The 24,314-nt window shown below is 34.1% G+C and overlaps 1 protein-coding gene across 1 annotated transcript; it reads right to left on the bottom strand.

The window, feature by feature from the left end:
* Window positions 1–1,030: 1,030 nt before the first annotated feature.
* LOC103502463 (putative callose synthase 8) lies at window positions 1,031–23,015 on the bottom strand. The gene is made up of 41 exons (XM_051087987.1): window positions 22,481–23,015; window positions 21,883–21,983; window positions 21,114–21,235; window positions 20,942–21,029; window positions 20,361–20,468; window positions 20,115–20,234; window positions 19,814–19,906; window positions 19,643–19,734; window positions 19,242–19,368; window positions 18,351–18,488; window positions 18,185–18,261; window positions 17,896–18,076; window positions 17,373–17,510; window positions 17,164–17,281; window positions 16,209–16,537; window positions 14,951–15,003; window positions 14,800–14,860; window positions 13,981–14,062; window positions 13,389–13,438; window positions 12,694–12,780; window positions 12,503–12,631; window positions 12,316–12,410; window positions 10,825–10,909; window positions 10,584–10,744; window positions 10,328–10,451; window positions 10,146–10,240; window positions 9,919–10,066; window positions 9,629–9,780; window positions 6,425–6,531; window positions 6,207–6,329; window positions 6,060–6,128; window positions 5,749–5,917; window positions 5,556–5,658; window positions 4,568–4,687; window positions 4,386–4,501; window positions 3,844–3,927; window positions 3,364–3,476; window positions 3,061–3,290; window positions 2,126–2,974; window positions 1,594–1,779; window positions 1,031–1,511 (listed from the first exon to the last, which is right to left on the bottom strand). The coding sequence occupies exons 1-41, from the start codon at window positions 22,704–22,706 to the stop codon at window positions 1,281–1,283; spliced, it is 5,880 nt and encodes a 1,959-aa protein (XP_050943944.1). The 5' UTR covers window positions 22,707–23,015; the 3' UTR covers window positions 1,031–1,280.
* Between the last annotated feature and the right edge of the window lie 1,299 nt (window positions 23,016–24,314).

The following is a 24,314-nucleotide window of genomic DNA, read 5'->3' on the forward strand; positions in this document are numbered from 1 at the left end:
TAGTAGATGGTATTTGAACCATTCCTTTTCTATTCATGTCAGCATTACGAATAGAGGTTATTATGTTAGCAATAGTGTCCTTACCCATGATAAACGAAAATTATTGGTGACTTTCAATTTTGATCTAATCAACATTCTTTTTTATTAAATAGTTATGAATTTGAAAACGTATATACATGATACACAATCTACTAATCTTATCATAATTGTTAGGTTTCTATTTGTCATATCATGATGGTGTCATGTTTCCCATTCTTGATTAGATTTCAATTTCATTTTATTAAATCAAACACCCGTTTGGGCTTTATGAACATCTATTTGGACTTTATGGGCTCTAATATCATATTTGATAGATATATTTGATAGTTTACCTGTCTGTTTATTTTCCATCTCAAAATTAATTAACAATTGGATGGGTAATTTATCCATGTTATAAGAAGTGTGAGTTTTCTTCTTTTCTTTTTTTTTTTCAATCAGAGATTCCCAATGATAGTGCTTCAAATTTTTGTATAATCTTTTTAAGAAAAAAAATCTCGTGTATTTTTGAAAAATTGATGTAAATTACAGGACTATCGAAAATAATTACTAATAGACAATAAATTTATATCAATGTTTATCAATACACGGATAGAAATTTATTAATATTTACCATCATTGTTATCATTGATCAAATCTAAGTTTTTATTGTATTTTGTAAATATTAGTCTATTATTGTACATTTCAAAATTCCCTTTTATTTTTCATACAATTTGTACTTTTGATAGTCAGGGTTTTAATATTTTGTTGATTGAATTTTGAGTGAAATATTACTTTCTTTGCGTTATATACGAGTTACATGGATGGTTAAAATTGATCGAATTGTTTTCATACAAATTAAAAGTTTGCTTCCCTTGAATATTATGAGAAGCTTATTCCTTTTGTTCATAACATCATGAACATTTTAGGAGGACCAATAATGAAAGATCACCCAAAGGGAACCTAAAAATTTGAGATCAAATCCTTGATATGACTCAGCACAACAAAAAATTGGTTGAAGTCAATTAAAGAACATTATTATTGAATTATATGAAAGATGGTACATCAGAAAATATGGCTATGATACAAAAAAATATACTAATCCTCAATTCAAAACATTCACATCTAAACTTTGTATTCCTATATCCCATCCTGATTCATAAATAACTACATGAATTTCTAAGTGTTTAAATTTCTGTGTAAGAGGATTTGTCACCACTGTATGACTACAAAATGGACTGAACACAAACATTTACTCAAATTATCTACTTGTGCTTCTGTGTCCCAGCAATAATTGTTTGGATATGCAAGTGCCTGTTGAACGCCTCGTTGAAGAGGAAACGGGTTTGGAAGTCTGATATATTTGGAAGCCATGCTAGAATAGCTACGGGAGCAAAAATAACAACGCCCATACCGTAATCGTATGATTTGGCTAGAACCCTGGTGAAGTCCCACAGCCAAGTGTGCTCTATTTTTGGCCTCACAGTTTGAGCAAACTAAACCAAGATTACAATCAAAACTCAGTAAGAAATCAGGGAGAGAATGAGAGGGTAGGGGAACAAGAATATTCAACCTTACCAAAATCAATCCCCATCCAGTTGGAAGGAAGGCGAGAGAGCAGATGACCATGTCCTTAAGAGATAATTGACAGACAACGGATAGAGAAATAATTACGGCTAGAACGCCGAGGAAGAGAAATGCTTTGAATAGTCTGAATGCGAAGTGATAGTTGGCACTGAATTGCTGCTTCCCCAGGTTTACTGCCTATGTTTGCACCAAGTGTATCAAGTCATATCTCATACGAATTAAGGTTTTTTTTATTAAAAAAAAGAACTAATTTTGACTAGTGTCATATCTCATAGGAATTAAGGTTTTTTTAATTAAAAAAAGAACTAATTTTGAATAATGCCATATCTCATAGGAATCACACAACCCTTGTCCATATTTTTGCATAAATCAGCAGTGTTAGACGAGAAGTCACTTAGAGATAAAGATTGTGAAGTTATAAGTAAAACTAAAATACCTACCTAGTCCTGAAGGCCACAAAATGAAGTATCAGCTGTACTTTCCACTTTAAAATATAAGAAAGTTGGAGTTTTGGAGAACTAACCTTGACAAGTAAGAAAATTGCAGCAATCACAGCCCAAGAAAGCACATAAACTAGAAAATTTCTGCTATGCTGGGAGATGTCAAGGTGATACACGAGTCCATACTGATACATGAAAAATCTTAATGAAAGGAATGCTTCAATCAACCTGGAAACAAGTCCTGAATGACGAAGGTGGGCTTGTTCGTCGTCCCACCAAGACTGCCAGCTTTTGTCCTGCTGAACTCCTATACCACCTTGCTGTTTAATCCACTTATTCCACTCTTTCCAGTCATCTACTATCTTGGCCCAACTGAACCCAGAGGGATTGAACAAAAATGGTGCAAATAACCAAGTGATTGACATAAACCAGATGGAGTAAGTGATCAAGAGATAAGCCATGCTGCTCTGATACGAACGTCTGAACAAATCATAGACTACCAACAGAAGCAGTAGCTCGAACCCTTTGACGAAGTGACTTCTTGAATACAATCTGTAGTTTTCAGTAAAAGTGGCATAAAATACCACTACCTTACGCCCCGTAGGTCTGTACTTTGCACCCCCATGAAGTATTGTGCGCCCAAAGTAATGAGTTTTTGTTCCTAGTGAAAATGTGAAAAAAACAACTGACAATTGCAACTGCATGAGTATGAAATCTTGGAGGGCAGTAAGGAATCCTCTTTCAAGTGCAATTTCCATGACCATTGGTAAGCCTGTAAGGAGACCCAGCTGTATAAATGACTGCGAAGCAAGAGCTGTTTCCAAAGATCTGACATTCTGCAGTCTAGCTCCAAGGAGAAGGGCTTTTTCCAACCCACTTAGAACAAGATATAATTGTCCGTAAAGGAAAACATAAATTCCAAGTACTGATATCTGTGCAGTGAATTGGCAGATAGTTTGCAAAACCAATCAGTGAGATGAAACTTATAAAGAGCGACAAATAAATAAAGAGACATTACCAGGCTACTGAAATAGTATCCAATTGTAGTATAGTAACAAGATAGCATCCTGAAGAAATCAAATCGTTGCCCAAGACGATATATATCCCGGCTTAGAGTTTGTTCACTGTTCCCATTTGCTGTCTTAGCTTCAAACTTGGAAATCTGATTCAGTCCTACATCACGGCCTTTGCCTATTTGCATGTACTCATGGTATGTAATGTAGCCCCGACGTAGAGTAGAGTTAAATCCTATCCACAAGAACCATCCGCATGTCAGTCATGTTCAACACTATGGGGCAGAATCAAAGCCACTAGATCATACCTGCATAAACATCTTCGCTCAAGTTAATAGTTTTTGATGCCTTGCTGATGCCACCTCTCGTGATGTGAAACACCCTGTCAAAGACATCCGGGTGTCCATAGTGAAATCGTACCCTGTGGGAAGCATTCCAAAGTAGTTTTGATCAGGAAGAGGAAAAGGCATGACTAGTCATGCAATAGTGTCGAAGGACACGACAGAAAAACGAGGTAATCAAAAAAAGAGCCATACTTGGTTACTGCATGGAAAGATATAAACATGATTACTCCATTCCAATTGGCTGTTTTTGCCTTAATTGTCAAACCATCAATCTGACTAACTGGTGTCACTATTGTATTTGCTTCTATGTGAAGCATATAAAGAAATTCCAAAACTGGATTTTCCTGGCCAGGAGGGAGGAGGGAAAGGCCGCTACTAGAAGTTTTACCCCTAATTATTGCCCTAACTTGGATATTGGGAGCGTAGAACCAGCAAATACATTACCTGAGAGGATTGGCAAGAATCCTTTGACCAATTGTGACAAAGCTCGTCTCCTGATATGACATGAACCATGCTAAGGAAGAAACACTGCAGTTCAAGTATAAAAAAATCCAGCTTAATAAATGATCTATAATTGTAGCAAACATGGTACACATTTCCTTCATAGAAAAATTTTTCATCTCTTATATGTTGAATCAAGTTATGGTGCAAAATTATATCTGCCTGGTAAACCATAACTCATATTTTTTGATGAAACCCATCACTCTAATAATTATATATCAGATAAACAGATAGTAAGAAGAGAAAATCTTTAAGCTTTTCCTAATACTCATATACTGATAATAAAATAAATAACAATGTGCAAACGGTCAATTAATTGAAAATTTTTAAGTTGGATGAGACCAGCACTGAAATTATGACAAACTGAACATAAGTATTAGTAATGCCGTCATAGTGGCCCAACGTTATTAATTCAATGCAGTTTGACTGAGTGTTGATATGACATGATTAATTCACAATTAAGTGATCATAGCAGTTAATCTAACCTTCCAGTGAATATATGCTCCCTCAAACCCAGAATAGCAGGTGGTTTCCGTACTTTGTGTTTAAAAAATTCTTGAAGAAGATTTCTCATCTTCAGGGCCTCTTCCAAATAATTATCCTGGCCAAGCACACACCATAAGAATAAGCACGGAACCATTAGTCAGGTTAGAAGAGGAAGACCTACCTGGTTCATATCAACTGTTTGAAGAGCTTCGCCACGTGTGAAAATAATTGCATGATTTTGGTTTTCAGGCTTCCCTTCTCCAAGGTGCGGCTGACCAGGAAGCTTTATGCTGTATACTACCTATAAAAGAAAAGTTAACACATGAAGTACAACTGTACAAGTGAAATGAAACTCATTTGCAAATATTCAGTGGCTTTCAACATATGTAGGTAAGTAAGTAAGCTACCACTAATTTGCTAGAAAACATATTATGGAGGTGTTCAATAATGGATTGTGAATCTACTGCCATAAAGTAGGCCAAAATCCATGGTCCCAATCATTTAGTAATAAGGATGTTCTGATATTTGTTCTTGATGAATGCTTATGATTTATATGATTATAGTTCAGTTATAGTTTTTTTCGACACATGTTATTTTCACAAGATTGCAATCACTCAAGATTTGTCAGCCTTCTTTTCATCTGAATTCTTCCAAGCATAATGTCCTCTTACAAGAAAGAAAGCAGAACCGTGTGCATTTGTGTTACCAATAGTTCTTTCTATTCGTAGTGTGAATTTGGATTGCTTACCATATTAGGAGTCGTGGCCCAACAACATGGAGAGGGCAAAAGAATATAAAAACAGTGTAAAATATTGTTTTGCAAGAACCCAATACTTATTAGAGCTAGATTTGTAAAATTACATAATACAAAAATAAGTGGTCATATCTTTAAACGAGACCACATAAAGTATATTTGACCTCAAAAGTTTCAATATCCAGTACAAGTGTTGAATTCTCAAAATGCTAGCGAAAAGTGACTTCTGGAACCTACATTAATCTTGTTTTTAGGATCTTTTTTAACATAATTACGCCTTAAGCATCACCATAGCTGGGTTCAAATATCTTTTTATTATCTCCAACAGAAGAGGGAACAGAAAACATTGTCACATCGAATAACATATAGATTATTCAATAACATGTCAATTTTACAATATTTGAATGATATTTACCTGATCATAACCATTTACAGCTTTAATTAACTTAGATGAATAAACTTTCTGGTTGTCCGGCATTTCTTTCTCCTCAACATATGCAACACGAAGAGATGGATACCTTCAAGGAAGATTTAGGCAGAATGAGTGTCATGTTAATTCCTAGTACTTCAAAGTTTGTAATAGCTTTCGCTTCCAAGAAGACAGTTACCTTATCATCAAATCAAGAATGTCCTTTGCACGGGGATCACCACAAGCTTTTTGTGCTCCAAAAGATTGGCAGGACAACACATACGTAAATTTCATATCAGTTAAAGCGTCTATTTGAGCAGATAATGCACGATTTCCTCTCTCAATTGTATCATAACCTTCTAGAATATCTGGATGCAGGAATAAGTCACACGATAAGGACTTTAAAGCACATGGAAACATGAGATGTCAGAATTCACAACATCTTCTATTCAAAAGCTAGTGCTACAAATAATAACGGTTTACACTATAATTAAAATAAATGTTCTTCACCTTCATCTTCAGCCATATCAAGAAAAGCTTGAAGTTTTAATGCCTCCCTATAGTACATCATTCCTCTTACTGTAACCAAATAAGATATAGCATAAAAATGTGAACTAAACGTTCTTCACCAATATCCAGTTGTAAGTATCTGATTACCTGTTCTACTCAAGGTTTGTCCCCGAAACGAAGCCCAGTTTCTAAGTTCTTCCTCTTTCCCTTCATCTTTTAGTTTTTCCATATCTTCATAGCCAAGTCGCTCCAAAAAGTTTTTCCACTCATCTAAAAGAATGGAAAGACGTTTGCAAATAATTTAATGATTAGAAGCTGACAACATAAAAAATTAGAAAGAGATAAAGCATATGTCGGATAGTGACCTGGAAACATCTTTTGCATGTAAAATATGATGGAAACTTCTTGATGGCTTGAGTGAAGCTCTTCCAATGAAAAATTTATATCCTCCGTGTAGTATGGAGTTAAAATACTGTACCAAAGTTTATTTTCTGAGAAACAAATAAGATATCAACTCTCTCATATAAAAGATGGCTTTTGATAAACTGGACACATCTTAAAAGACAATTCACCAATAATGCACACCCAAAATGTGAATTTCCCAACTTTTTGCCCAAACATGCTTCAGTGTGCAGGATCAAATATTCCTCACCTTCTAGTTTAGGTTTGGAAACTTTTTCTCAATTGAATAGGGATCTCACCATCCTTATCCCCCACCCCTCAAGAAAGTCAGTCATCATATAATGCTATAAGCAATACTAGAAGGTATTTGAAAAGCAGAAGACAATACAGTGATAAACTTCATAAAACTAGATCTTTCAGAGTAAGTCTACCTCGCAGAAAAGAACTCTTTCTATAAACTACCTAATTTACCTTTCAAAACTGAATCAAGAATACTCTTATAAAAATTATTCTGTCTTTTGAATCGTTAACAATCCATCACTCTTAGTAGTAGAAACATTAGCAACGATGTCAAAATGACTTAACCGGCAATGAGGCCAATGTAACAATTTATAATTTCACAGCATTTATATTCTTAGAAATTATGTCACAAGTGAGGATCATGTTGGAATTTATGTCCTAAAACTCGTAGTTTGTAGTTAAAATTATATTTTATTCAATAAAGTGGTTATTATGAAAATAGAATAACATAATCTTAAATCCAATAAACTAAGATCCCGAGGCTATCTAGTGTAGACTTGAATTTTATGTAAAAACATAAACGTGGATCAAGTTTGAGTTTATAGCCCACGGTCTATAGTGTATGAATAAGGTTGGGCGCCTTATTCTAGGAACACTATGGATGCGACCTGCTCAGTAGTTAGTACAAACGATGTGATCCTAAGTCGTTCATGTGGAGACATGGGAGTGGGAGCATCCTAGGTAAAGAGTTTACATAAGACTGGAAACATGAAATAGTCACTTTTAGGTTATAAACACTGTTGACTATATAAACTGATTATGATGACCTAGATAACTTAATCTTAATCTTGAACTAACTATGAACTTATATTCAAATGTTATTATCCTTAGATCAGCATAGATGAGGGCAGCTCAACGGCGCTAGCAAAATAAGGCCTCCCATTTCAAGGGTAAGACCGGGTGGACGGCTAGAGACACAGGGTGCAAGATGAAATTCGCTTCTAGGGTTAGTAGATAGATTCCCTTAAGGACTAAAACCAAGTCTTGAACAAGGGATCACACCCTCTTATTGGCCCGAGAGGATTTCGGTTTATAGGTTGAACCTTAAACCAATTGTTCAATAGTAGATAACTAGAACTTAAGGAACAAGATGTAGTCTCGAGAGTAAAACGATATTTTGACCTAGCCGAGGTTACGAACTTACTGATCATGGTTGTATAAAATGGACACAAATATATCTATAGTGAGGAGAGTGCAACTACGAGACTTTAGTGAAATAACCCGTTAGTTTACGAATGTTGATTAGCTCGGTCTAAAAGGGTTTAGCTAGTTAATCTCGGATCGTTGAAGCCCATGATCTATAAGTCCATTAGGTTCCCCTGCTAGCTCATATGGAATTAACTTAAAACAATATGTTGAAATAATTCAAATTGTTCAAATTAGGTAGAAAAAAACCGACGAATATATGTGATATAGTTGTCGGTTATAGAGTTTTATTTTTAAATGTGATTCAAATATTAAAAATATGAATATAGATTCATATTCAGAAGCTCGGAATTGATGGAAATAGTCAAAAGTTGTAAAAAGTCAAAGTATTGACTTTTGACTTTGAAAAGTTAAACCTTGGACTTTATATTCAAATATGATTTTGAATTTCGAAAAAATGAATACGGATTCATGCTCGGGAGGTCGAAATTAGTCAAGACCAACAAAATGGCAAAAAGTCAAAATGTTGACTAGACTTTGACTTAGTTAGTCAAATAACTATATTGCCCTTGGACTAAAGTTAGTGGGAAAATCCAATATTTTGTTAGATAATTCCACTAACACTTAATGGGACAAGTGTTTACATAAAATGTAAACATATAACCCATTAAAATGAAACGGAAAATGAGGTATTGATTTTTTGTGAAAGATTTTCATGCATTTTGCATCTAAATTTTATATAAAAATATGTTTTAAAAATTCTTTTGAGACTTTTTTATAATATTTTTAGAAATTATTCAAATTTTCTCATCTCTCTCACTTAACCAAGTTTTTGCTTCCTTCCTCCTATTTTCCATCCCTCTCTCATATTTTCCTTCGCTTAACGGGTCCCACCACCCGGTTCTAAATCCAGAGAAGAGCAGATCAACACTAGTGGTGGTCCCGAGTTCATGACCGTGAGGAGATTTCGAGGATTGGGAAACTACGAGGTAAGTATTTTTCTTAACCCTAACTAATATAATTAGGGTAGTTATTAAGCGTGTTAACTTCTAAATTAGTTTATATGCATCTAGAGTAATTTTTCGATCCATTCCTCTGCTACGTAGGTCTCGTTTTTACATCAGATCTATTGTCTAGGAACAAAACTCCAGTTAAAGTGAAAAAAAATCATTTTAAGAATTTGCCATCAATCCTCTACTTGACCTCAAATAGTACTCTACTCCCTTTTTTAAAATAGAAACATAACTTACTTTTCATTGATGAATGAAGAGAGGCTAATGCTCAAAGTACATAGAAAACAAAATGGCAAATAAATAGCGAAATATATAGTTTGAGGATCAGGAAGTACACCCGGACATCTCAACTACGTTGACACATCCATAGCACTCTCATCACATCCCTATACAAACAAGATCCACTTGATATAACTAGAGAATACATGATTACTGAGAAAAAACGAAAGCGTTCCAATTAAGATAAATATCTTGAATAGAGTATTTCTTCAAAATTAATTAAATTAAATTTCATTTTAATATAAGCTCAAATGAATAATATCACAGCAGGTATTGATGTGCAACACACATGTCTAAAAACTATTAACTAATATATTGGCGGAGTAAATAGATTTTTTTATTGAAAAAAAACAACCTAAATTTTTCAAACAATATTGTTTGTGCTTCGTGGAAACTACCAACCCTTGAGAAATAGGAAAAGTAACTAACCTGAACGACATCATATTGCTTACTTTAGGGGCTTTGGGCACATTCATAAACATTGATGTTGCAAAGAATGAAATGCGCCTTCGAGCCTCCAAGTTTACAGGTATGTCCATTGCACTATCTTTGACAGTAAGCAGCAAATGGAAACGCTTGATCTGGAACAAGGTAATTTCATATCAATTAGCATTTGCATGAAAGTTGACCCATTGAAGCATAGAAAAACCACTCTTTAATGTTACAGACCAATCGATAGTAGAATGTTTAACTGGCAGAAGAAAACTTATAAACTTCACCTGTTCTTTGAGAGAGTCATCAACTGGCAAAGGGAAATGAATAGATTCTTTGCTAGATAAGGATTCAAATAATTGTGGTTCAATATGTCTAGAAAAATCAATGAAGTCCTGTTCTATTTGTTCAGAAGCATAGACCAAATCTAGTACTCTGCATTCCACAAAAATGAAAGATCAGACAATTGAGCATTTGAAAGCATCTGAAAAGAAATGTTGACGAGGAAACAAACCGTGAGCCATCAGTCATCATATCACTGGTTACAAGCTCAAATATATCTTGCAGAACTTTTATAACTCTTTTCCGATCTGACTCATTCCCTTGAATCTTGAAAACAATTAAATGCAAATCAATTGGGATTTTTAATTCAAAAGGTTTTATATAACTTTAATTCATCTTTCATTGTAGAATTACCAAAAGTTCTAGCAACTCGATACATTTATCATGTAGAACCGGAAGGTAGCTCATCTTGAAGTCTTCAAGAAGACTAGATCTGTTGATGCTTTCTTCAATTTCATTTATCAGAGCAGATATGACCCTAGAATATCAATGAGTCGACACCATAAGACATACTAATGACAGAGCTATAAAAATGACAGAAATATAAAAATGAAACCCTTTTTTCTAATACAAAGAATAAAAAAGGAAACAAGAAAACTTTCTCCACCACCTCTTCTCCAAATCTCCCACAAGAAGGATTTCAAGGATGTACTTCAAGGACTCGTAGCATTCTTTTACAGCAGAATTCATGTACTCATCTTTTCTAATCTTTTTAATCAGATTTGCATCCTTGCCAATGAATTCTTTTGCAATGTTCAAAGCTGTTGTGAACTACATGAACAAAATAACATGGTTGGAATGGAGAAAGCAACAGATAAATAAAGACATTATATTGAACATCAATCAATTACCTTATTTGCTAGGAGAAAAACAGGCCAGCGAACTATACCAGAAAACAATTCCGAAGACACTGGCATCATCATCAAATCCAATTCCCTGAAGATGAAAACTCAGTGAATATTCAGAAACCACAAAGGTCACCAAGCTTCTTTTATACTTGTTTCTCATGGCTTTTCTGAATATACCTTTTTGTTATCACAAATAATGGGGGAGCTAATTCGAACTAAATAGTGTTAGATTCATGAGGAGGGCTATCCTATGCACCAATTTCCTTGTATTGGTTTGTGAACGATAAGAAGATTTTTACTTCCATTTCATTTCTCTGAAAAAGATATAGCAGTTATCGTTAATGATGATTTTTTTAGTTCGGTGTTGTGGATGGTGTTTTTCATCCTATAAGCTGGTGCATCACATGAGGTTTCAGAGATAACCATGGTCTCAATCGTTAGTATTGAGCTTCTTGAAGTTTCTCTGCGGAATTTTTGGGCCAAAGTCGATATACCTCTCCTCTTTTTTTCATGAGAAATCATGACTTTCATTGAGGAAGAATAAAAGAATACAAGGGCAAACAAAACAACCAGGCCCACAAAAAAGAGGAATCCCCTACGAGAAGGGACTCCAACTATACAAAATCATGTTCATAGGATAATTACAAAAGGTCTTAGAAATCGAAGCCCAATGAAAAACACGAAGGAGAACAAAAAACCATGTCTTCACTCTCCTTCTCAAGAGCCTAAACACCCTACTATTCCTCTCATCCCAAAGCACCCACAGAATAGCACAAACGCTAGCACACTAGAGGAAACAGACTCTCTCCCCATCCCCATCCCCATACGGTGAATTGAGGAGAAACTCCTTGGTCATATCTCTATCAACTCTGTGACGAACAGAACTCAAGCCAAAGGTCTAGAGAAAAGAGTCCCAAACACGGCTAGCCAAGTCACGATGCAAAGAATATGGTCCAAGTCTTCCTCAACCTTCCAACACAGAATCCAGCAAAAAGGTCTAACCAACAACTTCTTCCTTGAAAGGGGTGCCGAGAAGCGAAAGAATAGACATCACGTCCATTGTTTCCCTATCGGTAAGAGCACAATGGAAAACAAACAAGAACTCCCAATCCACACAAGAAAGTAAAAAAACAAAGTGAATTTTAAGTGAGAACAAATTATACAACCAAAGAAAAGCCCAAAGGGCGCTCCCCCACCCAACGATCCTCCCAAAAATACCTTTCTCCCATCCCCCACCATACAACAGACCAAGGAACGAAATCAGGAAGCTCTTTTGAAATGCCTTTCCTAACAATCCTCTCTTTTTATAGGTAGGGAAGAAAGGAAGCTTTAATTGGATCATGCAAGATCAAAAGGTATTAAAAAAATCTGAAGCAAAGGCAATGGGTTACAAAGAATTCCTCCAACTGATTTTAATTCAAGAGAGAGAACGAGTATCTCACAAGATGGAATCACCGGTTCTAAAAGATTAAAAAATATATAAAGTAGAATCACCTATTGTTTATTAGGTCTTCATGTCGAAAACTCTTGATGATTTCGTTCCATACAACAACGAACTTGGAAAGACCATTATCTTTGCTTTCAGAAGCCTGAGATAAACAATTGGAAGGTAAATTTCGGGTCAAATGGGTCATAAAACATTGTGCCTAATAAGGGAATAGCATAGCTCCAGAATCCAGACCTGAAACCTCTTCAAAAAGAAACCTTTCCCCTTCTTTTTATCACCTCTCAACAAAGGTGGGCACAGGCAAGCATTAAATGCATAAGGCAAGGTATGAAATCTACTTCTCAGCATTCCTAATGTTCGAATCTGCAAATCATCGTATGAGACCACCGTAATTTTTCTTCATAATGGATCAAGAAACAGCTTACCTCACCAAGGTGATGCAAAATGCCATATAGACCACCAAAGATCGTACAGAACACAGAATACCATATTTGAGAATCCATAAAATATACCTAAGCAGAGAATGAAAGAGTAAGGATATTAGTAATCAATATAACTATCAACAAATTAAATCATTCTCACTGCAAGCTTGTAACAAAATAGCATGAGGGCATTGGCAAGGTTAACTTATTTAAAAAGATATCACAAATATTTCTGTGATGCTTTTTGGTCAGCAGAGGGCAGAGCTAAAATAGGGAACGCTACTTCCTCTTTCATTTTCTTGAATTACCATTACAGTAAATACATATTATGTTGTCAGAACTCCTAGGCTCAATGTGTTAAATCACTAGTAAATCCAGCTTAAAGTAGGGCGTTAGGATAAATGAATGATTATCATTAGAAAGTATTTTCTTCTATAAGAAAATTAAAATAACTACTAAAGGATAATAGATTTGCATAGACAAGTGAGATATCTTGGGCACTGGTGTCCAGGCCTTTTTGTAATTATTCGCTAGGTCTCATTTTACTTGATTGGACCCCTTCCAGTAGTTGGGAGCTTTTTGGGGGTTTCTCCTATCTAGTATGACTGTATTTTCTTACATTATTTCTCAACGGAGGTTCAGTATTTTCATTAAAGAAAAGCAAAGGATAGGCGCTTATATATTTAAGAAAAACTCACAACTACTATAGGAGCCCAGATAGCCACAATTGCACCAGCATTACTCCTAACTGCAAGACAATAATTTAGCAGATAGTCAAACAATGAACATGTTACCCTAAAGAGAAAACGATGATAAGTCATAATAGTCATTCCAATTTTTTTGCTTGTCCAGACATGGATATGAGCATCTCTAAGAGACCATATTAATGTTGCAAATTTCAAAATTAATGATATTTAATAAAAATTGACAGTATTCTTTTCTTATAAAAAAACAGTATTCTAGAAGAAATCAGCATTGGCAGAATGTAGTTGATTAATTAATCTAGTACTTAGTTTGCCAAGTCAATAAAAATTTGAGTATTAAAGTAGACATATCTTCTCAAGAAGCAAGTTTTGAATTTCTTGAAGTTAAAACTAGAAAATAGTACTTGTGAAATAGTTAGCCTATAATCAAATACAATAAACGCAGAAGATAGTCCATTATTGGATGGGGGAAACTTTTGCTAGACGTCCAAAGTCTACCTCAAATGGAACATGTTTCCCTGTGGACATCAAGAAAAGAACAGCACTTCAATTCAACTCTTACACCAAAAAAAAAAATAGTAAATACCTTTTGGGAAAAGCTCATGCCAGTCATACTTCTTCACCCCAATTTTCATTATCCTCTTGGTTGGGTCTACGAGTGGTTTAATCTGCGTACCCACAGTGAACAAATAAAAACCATTATTTACTTCAAGCATGTAACACAGCAGTTAAAATTGTTGGTGATATATAATTAAATTTGCCTTCAACCACCAACTTAAGCTTTTGGGTGAATTGGCAATTTAATATGGTATCAGAGCAGGTGGTCCAGGAAGGTCATGTGTTCAAGCCCCTGCATTGTTGTTTCCTCCCCAATTAAAAATTAATTTCCACTTGTTGGGCCTTTCAAACATTTCTGCCCACAAGTGAGGTAAAATTGATTTCCATTTGTTGGACCTTTCAAATATTTCGCCCACAAGTAAGGGGAAGTGTTGGTGATATATAATTAAATTTGCCTTCAACCACCAGCTTAAGCTTTTAGGTGAATCGGCAGTTTAATAAAAATGTTTACTTGAACATAAATCAAAACTACTGTCAATACCTTGAGCACTACTAAAAAGTATTGTTTATTTGACACAAAAGATATATTTGTCTGAATAGGAATGTATGTTATAACCATTTTTCAGAATATTACTGTCATCTTCTAATGGCTCCATCAAACTTATGTCATAATTTCACATTATTCTCATTCGTTGCATGAGCTTACTTAAGAGCCTGCTTAATGTAGAGAGAGACTTCCCAGGAGTAGAAATAAGAATTATCTATTCAATGTTTAGTTATCAAATGAAAATAAATGTTTCGCTGAGCTGTAAAGCACACTACAAGCATGGCACGTCTCAGTTTTTACCTCAAAATAGTAACTGAAGGAAAATTTGCTTAATAGTACAAGCACCCAAAATAGTGTATACCTACATGAAAGAAACAGAAACACCTTAGAAAAGCTCAACAAGGAAAACTGCTGCAATTTAAAAAAAGAAAGTAAAAGATTTAGAATATACTTAAGCATTGAAACTTGGCTTTCCTGCATTCCACGCCCAACATATAATCTAGGCTGAAAATTAAAAACAAACATTTGAAGGAGAAAGAGAAAAACAAGACCTACACAGATTTTCCATTAAACAAACACAAATAATAAACAGCATAACATGAACATTACAAGAAACCATGACTGAAGATGTTAGAACAAAATATTTCTAAACATGATTGATAACAAGTCTGGCATAAGATGCCAAATCAAGAACCTTTCCTCTAGTAAATTAAAAGAAAAAAGGAAAAAAGAAACGGAAACAGAATAGTAAACTAGATTTGAAAGGAAATGGTTTGGGACAAGGTCATGAAATTCTTTGAAATGGTTTTGAACAAGGTCATGAAATTCTTTCTTCCCATGAAATGTGTAACACCTGGACAGGATTTATAAATTCTATCTTCCTTCACTTCCTTAGTAATTTGTTTTGAGTGATTGATTAATTTTAGTGTTTTCTTGTATCTTTGAACATTTGTTTCTTTTTATTTCTTCAATAAAAAGTACAGTTAATTTTTTAATTTAAATATATATGGAAAAAGAAAAAAATTCATCTTTCTTCACCAGAAATGTCCAGCAAGGAAAAGACCAATTACAGGTGTCCAGACTTTTCTAGATGCACTATAAGAAGGGAAATAAATATTTTTCAGATCTGGAGAAAAGAGATCAATTTCAAAGGATGTCAAGTTGATATTAACCATGGGATAACATGATATCACTATTTTGATTGTGTAGCCACTGAACTGCTCGCATTTTCAATTTACCACACAATTAAAAGCTTCCATGTTTGGATGAAGTAGTATAAGATCTTTTAAGATCGTTCATCACTTTTTGTAATTGCATTATGATATATTTATATACATACGTATGTATGTATGTATGTATGTATACATACGTATACGTACATATATATATATATATATATATATATATATATATATATATATATATATATATGTATATATATGTATGTATGTATGTATGTATGTGTATATATATATGTATGTATGTATGTATGTCTATATGTATGTATGTATGTATGTATGTACGTATGTATGTATGTATCTATGTATGTATGTATGTATGTATGTATGTATATATGTATGTATGGTCCAATTCATCTCCGCAAAACAACACAAAGCGCACAAACAGGATGATATTATATATAACTGTAGAAAGGATATTTTATAGCAAGCAACTCATTAGGTGAGCTATTTCAAGCATTTAGAGCCTACCTCTGTCCAATAGGACAAAAGAGTGCACATACGGCCATTTGAAGTCTCAATGTACTTGCCTACTGCCGGAACAAGAAATAAAACCAGATCAACTGCATTGCTGATTAGGTAAATTGCAACAGCAATCATGTAGGAAGAGAAACACCATTCTCCAATCCAACTCCCTTTCTTTGTTGTGTAACATGTGTATTTGCTCCTGTAATATGCATAACAAACTGGAAGAACAATGGTCCATATTACTGCTACACCAAGCTTTATCAGATATTTCTTTTTCTGAGAAGACCCCATAGTTCGCCTCGCCTTCCATGTAAATGTAATCTCAAGAATTGCTGCAAAGCAGATCTCATTTAGATTTATTACCAAACAAATGAATTTACCAAGTTTCTAGACGTGAAAATTTACAAAAACAATCAAGTGCTTCGTTTTCCTTAGACCTCTTACTTATTTTCATATAAATATAGAGAAATTTACATTGATATGGAAGAAAGTGTTGAAGGAATTTGAGGCACAAGAGGTCCTTAAATAATTTCTTTAAAAAATTAAAACCAACAAAATTCTTGAAAAGCAGAGATGGAGTACACATCTAGACCAAGTTATTTACCAACACAATTAAAAATATCTCTCGTTGTCTTTAAAGGTCTTCCTTCTCGAGATTTGAGAAAATGGTTCACTAAAATGGATTCTCATCTAATTAAAATTTAGAAATTCTTCCTCTTATCATTATTACATAGTGAGTAAAAGAAAGAAGTCACATGATTAACAATCTTCTTTTCATTTATAGTTACACTTCCACCTTTAGAAACCGATTCATTTCCTCATTTATAGTTACCCTTCCACCTTTAGAAACCAATTCATTTCTCAACTTCTTTATTTCTTTGCCAGTGGAAACTGAAATAATGAAGAACGTAGTGACTTTGAATCAAAACCAGAAGCAAAAACGAGAAACGATAAATACCTTGCAACAATTTAAGTACTGAAGATGTAACAAAAACACTAGACACATCCTCAAATATGACAGCATCAAACAATTGAAGTGGAGTATCCAATTCATTAAATGCCATAATTATCATCGCCTGCAATGCAAAAAAGGTAAACATAAACATAGAAAAACCACAATAAAATATAGAAAGTTAGCCAATTACTCGTACAATGTTTTCGACCAACCTGCAAGGACAGAATATAGAAGCTCCACATTCTCTTGAAACTTCTAAAGATCTGCAAGAATGAACGAACCTCTACAAAATTAGTTTTTCCTAACCCCTTCTTCCGCAAGTTCTGCTCACGAACTTCATCCGTAGATAGCTGCAAAAGAAACGATATAGACATGAATAGAAATGTCAAATCTTCAAACAAACACTAAACACCTGGTAAAACTCTTCAGCCCTGATTCTAGGAACCCGTAGCTAATCTATATGCTTGTAACTAGTTAGCCATCTTCCGAGTCAAAAGCTATTGGCAGGGAAACTGGGAAAGTTTGTTATTGACAACTAATTCAGATGCTAGATCTCAAAATGTCAAGAGAAACAGTTGATAGCAAAACCATAATAGTATCCTTTACATATACAGATAATTCGAAAGCAAGTTTAATCCTCTCATTAAAGGTTACGCTAGCAATTGAATCCCATAAATTCTGAAAGAAAAAAATATTTGCAATGGCTTATGAGAAAGTCCAAGAAAATATTCACACCACTGGTTCAGTATCTTCATTTCCTTCTGTCTGTCTTTCTTCTGCCTTTTTACCATTTCGGAAGCGAAACCTAGTATTTTTTTTATTTAAATCATCTTCATTTTTTTCATTTGGATCATCTACATGAAAAAAATCGTGGTCCAAACGCAGGGGCCAGCCTAACTCAAAGCAATCAGGTGACCTGAAAAATACAACAGTAAAACTTGTTTCAAGTTTGCAGCTCCTTGGAGGATAGGTTTGAAAGCAAGAGACGCTAGTAAACAGAAGAAAAATTGTACTTATTACTAACCAGAAATACTCATTCAAATCATCGTAGTTTCTCCACGTAGAGTAGTTGGCTGACCCGTTCTTGCTTTTCTTGGTTTCCTTCAAATTTTTCAACAGTATTAATTTATGACTCTTACTATGAGTTATAACCACTCCATATGTAGAGCGCAACAACAAAAAAAAAGTACCTTTTCTATGACTATGTAAATAGGGGTAACTACATTCTCAAGAAAAGACTCGGCTCCCCCACCATATGCTGGCATGACCTTCTCCCAGGTTGTCAAGCTAACAGCGCTGGTCAACATACCGTGCAACTCATATGCCATCTTATGGAAAACAGGGTAGAAAATTAGAAAACTTATTGGCATTATTGCTTGATAAAAATATGGTATTTTTAAATTTTGAAAAAGAATGTTCTAATTTCAGGACTAGAAATCACTATGCTCACCCACATTACAAGACCAAAACATGCACAAGAAATTATCAACCAGAGTACTCTCAATAAGATTAGTTGACTAGGATGTAATGAAAAAATGAGTAAACAATATCTAAACTCAATGGAATGGCAATGACAATTGAGACATTAGCAGTAGTTAGGCAAACATTAGTTACAAAAATTGGAAACTGCTACGCTCATCAAGAGAATTGAGCTTTGAGCAGCAATAAAAATAATTTTGTTTTCCAGTTTTAATTTATTTGATCCCATGATTGGGAATTTCATGGTTTAGGCAACAAACAAACGTCCAATGCTAAAAACAGTCTAGAAATCGCGTAATCTTTCCGTACTTTTGTGAATGTGAAATCTGCATGTGGCCTATAATCAAGAAGCCTAAAAGGATTTTCAGAATGACCCAGAGGAAATTCTCAAACGAAAATTAGAAAAGTTGTCTCACGAGTTGATATTTTAAAAGCTAATATATATTTCAAAAGCTGTGACTTATTGACTCATCCAAGCTCCAAGAGCCTATCGATTTTTTACTATTTACTCTTTCAGTCTTTCTGTTACTGCATTCATACTGTTGAAGTAGGTAGGGGTTAGTAAGTGCTACTAATGGGAAGGAAGCAGTTATTGATCTCACATGGTGAAAAATATAACAGAGACATTCCGGCATGAATCTCAAGTTTGCTGCCTCTCCCCATATAAGCAAGTAAAGCCCAATGTACAAAAGTTTATACTGCTGACCTTCTTGTTTCACGTAAGGCAACCTTCAAGGACAAATAAGAACTTTTAGTGCATGGATGATTTCAAGCAATCTAAGCAACAAAACAACGTTAAAATAGAAGTGGTTTACGGATTAATATCACCTCACTTCAATAAAAAATAATAAATAAATAAGATGAAGATATACACCATGAAAAGGGTTAAACTTGGTGACATGTCAAGATCTATTTTTGTTACTTAATGATAATTTTACTTTCAAACAAGAAAAATTCTAGAGTTACGGCTTCTCTGGATAGAGGAAGAAGCATGCTTTATTACCTTATATTGCTTTTCCTCCCCAAAAACTTGCACCAATGTGTATAGTTCTTGAAAAACTTCCTCATTAACTCATCCATTGGGTTATCTCCTAACTTTATCGTGAAAAGTAAAAAGATAAAATTAGATTGAACAAAGTACTTCCTAATATTTTTAAACTAAAGAGGAAAGTACCTTTGAGCCAGACTTCTGCTTATTTGTTAGTCGAGCTTGCATGTTAGCAAGGAGTAGAACCAAATGCTCCCTCTGATTGGCCACATTATCTCTCTGATGGAAAAACAAGCATAGATAAATTGTCGAGAAATTTATGAACAGATGAAACAAAGCATGTAATGCAACTTGATCTTTCAATTTTCTGCTTCTCCGTTAGTCAAAAGTTAAGTTAAAGATTTTATCACAATGCAAGACAGGGAAGAAAACTACAAAGCCCGGATGAGAACAAATAGATGCAAAGAGAAAGGAATAGGAGTTGAACCTGAAAACCAAAGCTCCATTGAAGAAAATCAAACAAATCTGTAAAGGGCCCATTTTTCTGAAAATCTGTGGCTGAAGGTAAACCACGGACATTGGAAATTACTGCAACAGCCGCTTTAATCTATAAAAATTATTCATTAGTTGTCTGACTTTCCATACTTTATTATTCAGAAAGAGTGTCAGCAGCATCAATGCATGCAATAGCAAGATCTTCTGTTGCTAACTGAACTAATGAAAACTACCTCACCTCGGGTAATTGCATGATGGGTTGCTGAACGCTTCTATGATCAAGTGGTAGAATGTTATATGGTACATAGAATGTCTTCAAATGGTTATCATCTCTTTCAGAAAGTGCCTACAGTGTGAAAAACACAATAGAATTGTAATGATCAAAAATTAATATTTGAATCACTTAAGCCTTGTTTGATAACCATTTTGTTTTTTGTTTTTTTTTTTTTTTGTTTTTGTTTTTGTTTTTCAAGTTAAAGCTTATAGACACTACTTCCATCTCCAACTTTCGTCCTACAATCTACCAATGATTTAAAAAACGAAGCCAAATTTAGAAAATTAAAAAAGTAGCCTTTTAAAACATTGTTTTTGTTTTGAGAATTTGATTAAGAATTCATCCATTGTACTTAAAGAAAGATGCGACTTATTGTGAAAAAAAGAGAGAGAGAGAGGAAATGGGCTTAATTTTAAAAAACCAAAAACAAAAAACGAAATGATTACCAAGGAGGGCCTTAGCTTTTACCAGAAGACTAAGAATGGATCAAGAAAAAAGGAGGAAAGTACATGGTACAGATTACAAGTACGAAAAAGATGAAGCACCTGAGGAGCAGTTGCACTGTTGAGGGTCTTCAAGACTTCATACAATACGGAGGCAGTTCTGCGTGCATTTATCAACTTCTCTCTATGACTGGTCCAGACAGATTTGTTCAAAAATTAGCCATTTTAGCTTGACCTGGTAGACATATATATCCCAAGATAAAATCTTCTTTACCTGTTATCCAAATCAAATGCCCCACCATATTTTACTATAGAATCCTTGTATATACGATAAACTCGCCTAAGTTCACGAGCATCACTTTTTTCCTTTCGTTTCTGAATTGTAACTTCTTCATCCTACAAGCGCAAATCATAAACAAGATAAGTAGGTTCAGATTTAGAGGTATTTGAACAGAAACAAGAAATGGACTTCTGTCACCAATCCCCATACCATGTTACTGCCATTTAAAATAAATTGACTGATAATTAACCATGTACAATACATCTACTGAAACACAGAATGCAAGAAACAGATAAAAAGAAATGAACTTCTCTTCACTAATCTAAGCCAGTTTCTGTCATGAGAAAACTCAACAATGTTGAGTACAGGGAGTCCAGCGAGCAACAGCTCTGTTCCTCGACAGCTCTTTTTTTACAATCTATAACTAACAACCCCAATATATGACCCCAACTCCAGCTCCATAGAAAATCCTGTCCACCTAGTTTGATATTGTCGGTAATTCACATTGAATGGACGTTCATACTAAAATATTAAGTGTAACCTCCATAAAAAGGAGCAAAATTACTTCGTGTTCAATCATTTCAAGGTAAAATTGGAAATAGCTAAATACAAAAAAGAAATCACACGTTGGGAGACTGGGAGTGTAACAAAAGTAAGACATCTTGGGAGATGAAAAGGTAATGGGTTTATAAGCAAACATTATACAAGTTGCAACCTGCAGAGCTCGAATGTATGAACATGTGAATTCGGTTTCATTGACTACCTGTTCAAGTCGCTGTAGAAGAGCAGTTTTAAGTTGCCGGACTCCCCGCCCATTTGAATTTCGATCGAGGTTATGAGCAATCACAAATGCATGAAAACGACCTAAGCAAGAAATGGAGCACTTAAACAAGTTAAGTACAACTCAGCAGTAATACAACCCAGGTGTGAAGATTGCTCGTGGAACAATATTTTAAAAGTAATGAGAGAAGATACCATACTATACTCTACACTTCACGATGCCTGCCTTCAAAATAACTTCAACTTCCTAATTGAAACTTATCATTCACACTCACACGTGAAATGTAATATATGATTCAGGTTCAATAAACGTTTCTAATTCCAGTAATTCAAATGTTGAGAGGAAAAAAAAGTGTCAGTATATTCCTTTATTCCAAATCTATTGCGACAAAGAATCCCAACGAGAACCCAGAATCTCGAAAAGGAAATACAGAATTGAAAACGGAAAGGTGAGGAATATTCTCAAGTGTTCATGAAAGAACAAACGAGATATAACTTTCATAGCTAGAAAATATCCATTATGTTACTTCGAAGGAAAATCAGCTGACAGACCAAAAAAAGAAGAGAAACCAATGACTTACAGAGATAAGCAATACGAGGCTCCTCTCTTTCAATCGAATTCGCCACTCGAAGAAACCTCTGGATTTCAGAAGACAAAGAGACAGGTAATCTCTCACTCTCAAATGGTTCTGGATTATAATCAACCCCATGAGTACGGCTTCCACTAGCAGCTGAACTGGTGCTGGGTGCTGCATGTTCTGAATCAGCTTCAACAATGGGGTCGGAGAGCACAATTTCTCCTGGCATGGTTGTGAAGCGAGAGGGGTCAGCAATGGAAGAGTGAAAAAGGAATTGGGTACAGAGTATATATAGAAAAGATTGTTTTTGCTTACCATGTTGCTTAATGAGGTGAAGTTTGGAAGGTGTTGGATTGCTTTTTGAAGATGGTGCTTTATTGGGTTGTCTGTGAGGATTCAAAAAAAGATGGGTATGAACTTTTATTGCTTTTGCTTTAGGAGAGAGTTGGTTTTTTGTGGGATTGATTTAGAACTTTGCTTTCTCTTGCGAGGGGCTTTTTGCCATTGTTAGACTGTGCAGAGACGGGACGAACGAGGAAGAAAGGAAAAGAGAACGAAAAGGCGGGGGAGGTTCTTTTTTAAAAAAGAAACAATTAATAAATAAATAAAAGGTTTTAATAAAATAATTAACTAATAAATAAAAAGTTTATATCTCTTTTTTGTTACTTTGATTTTAGAGTAATAGTTTTGTCTAATTTTTACTTTATAACATATATTTTTATTGCTAAGTAATTTAGTCTTTTAAATTTTAGGGGCATAAATGAATCAAAAATGTTTATAAAATAATGTAAAATTTCAAATTCTATTTGTTATATTTTGAAAATATTCAACAATTTTGTCATTTGTAAGAATTTCTCTCGGCTTTATTATGATCTTATCTTTATATTTTAAAGTTGGTAAGAAGTAGTCTTTAAATCTAGTGCATAAGTAGTAAGATAAACTAATTAAATACTAAGCGCAGGTTTGGTTCTCAATCCAAATTTTGTTTTATGTTTTCAAATTCATTGAATTAAGAGATTATGTGATTGATAAACAATTTCAATTTCATTTATAAAAAATGTTTTTTAAACAGCTTTTTTTTATATTTTTGATTGTATCAAATATTTGAATCTCAAATTTTTAGATGCATAATTATATTAAATAAAGATAAAAAACATTTAGAAAGATAAAATGTCACATTATAAACTCTAACTCAATTTATTAAAAAAATCAAATATGTATTATATAATTATTATGAGTTAGATTAAATTCCAAATTCCATATAGGTTGTATAAAGTTGAACGTTAGTTTATATTGATTTAAAATTTAGAATTTAGTTCATATGGTTTGATATAATGTAACGACTCAACTCTTTATATTAAGTTGAGGTCGTTATTAAAAAGAAACAATACAGACACTTTCTTAAAAAAAAAAAAAAAGACTAAATTTTCATTAAAAACAAAATATTAAAACATTGATACATAGATGCGGAAGCAAAACTAAGTCCTCATATGACATGTCACGGATCCTTTTATATCGCTCGCCTGCTTTTCTCTACCTTTACCAAATATTAAACATAGAAAGAGTAAGTATAAACATATACTCAATAAGGGACTACTAGTCTCGCTAGGTGTCTGTTAACTTCTCATTAGAGTCCTATAAACAAGTACCTCTAAACTGGCACATTTCCGAACAAACACAATCTAATGATCCCGTAGAAACATCTATGGTTTTCGATGAACTCAAAGGAATACCTAGGACAAAACTGGTATTCTATTATCTCGAAAAAAACACTTAAGACAAACTGGTCTTCAGTTTACCTGAATAAACACTTAGGACAATCAGGCTACAGTGATCT

Source organism: Cucumis melo, chromosome 7, assembly GCF_025177605.1.
Source record: "Cucumis melo cultivar AY chromosome 7, USDA_Cmelo_AY_1.0, whole genome shotgun sequence".
Taxonomy (NCBI): domain Eukaryota; kingdom Viridiplantae; phylum Streptophyta; class Magnoliopsida; order Cucurbitales; family Cucurbitaceae; genus Cucumis; species Cucumis melo.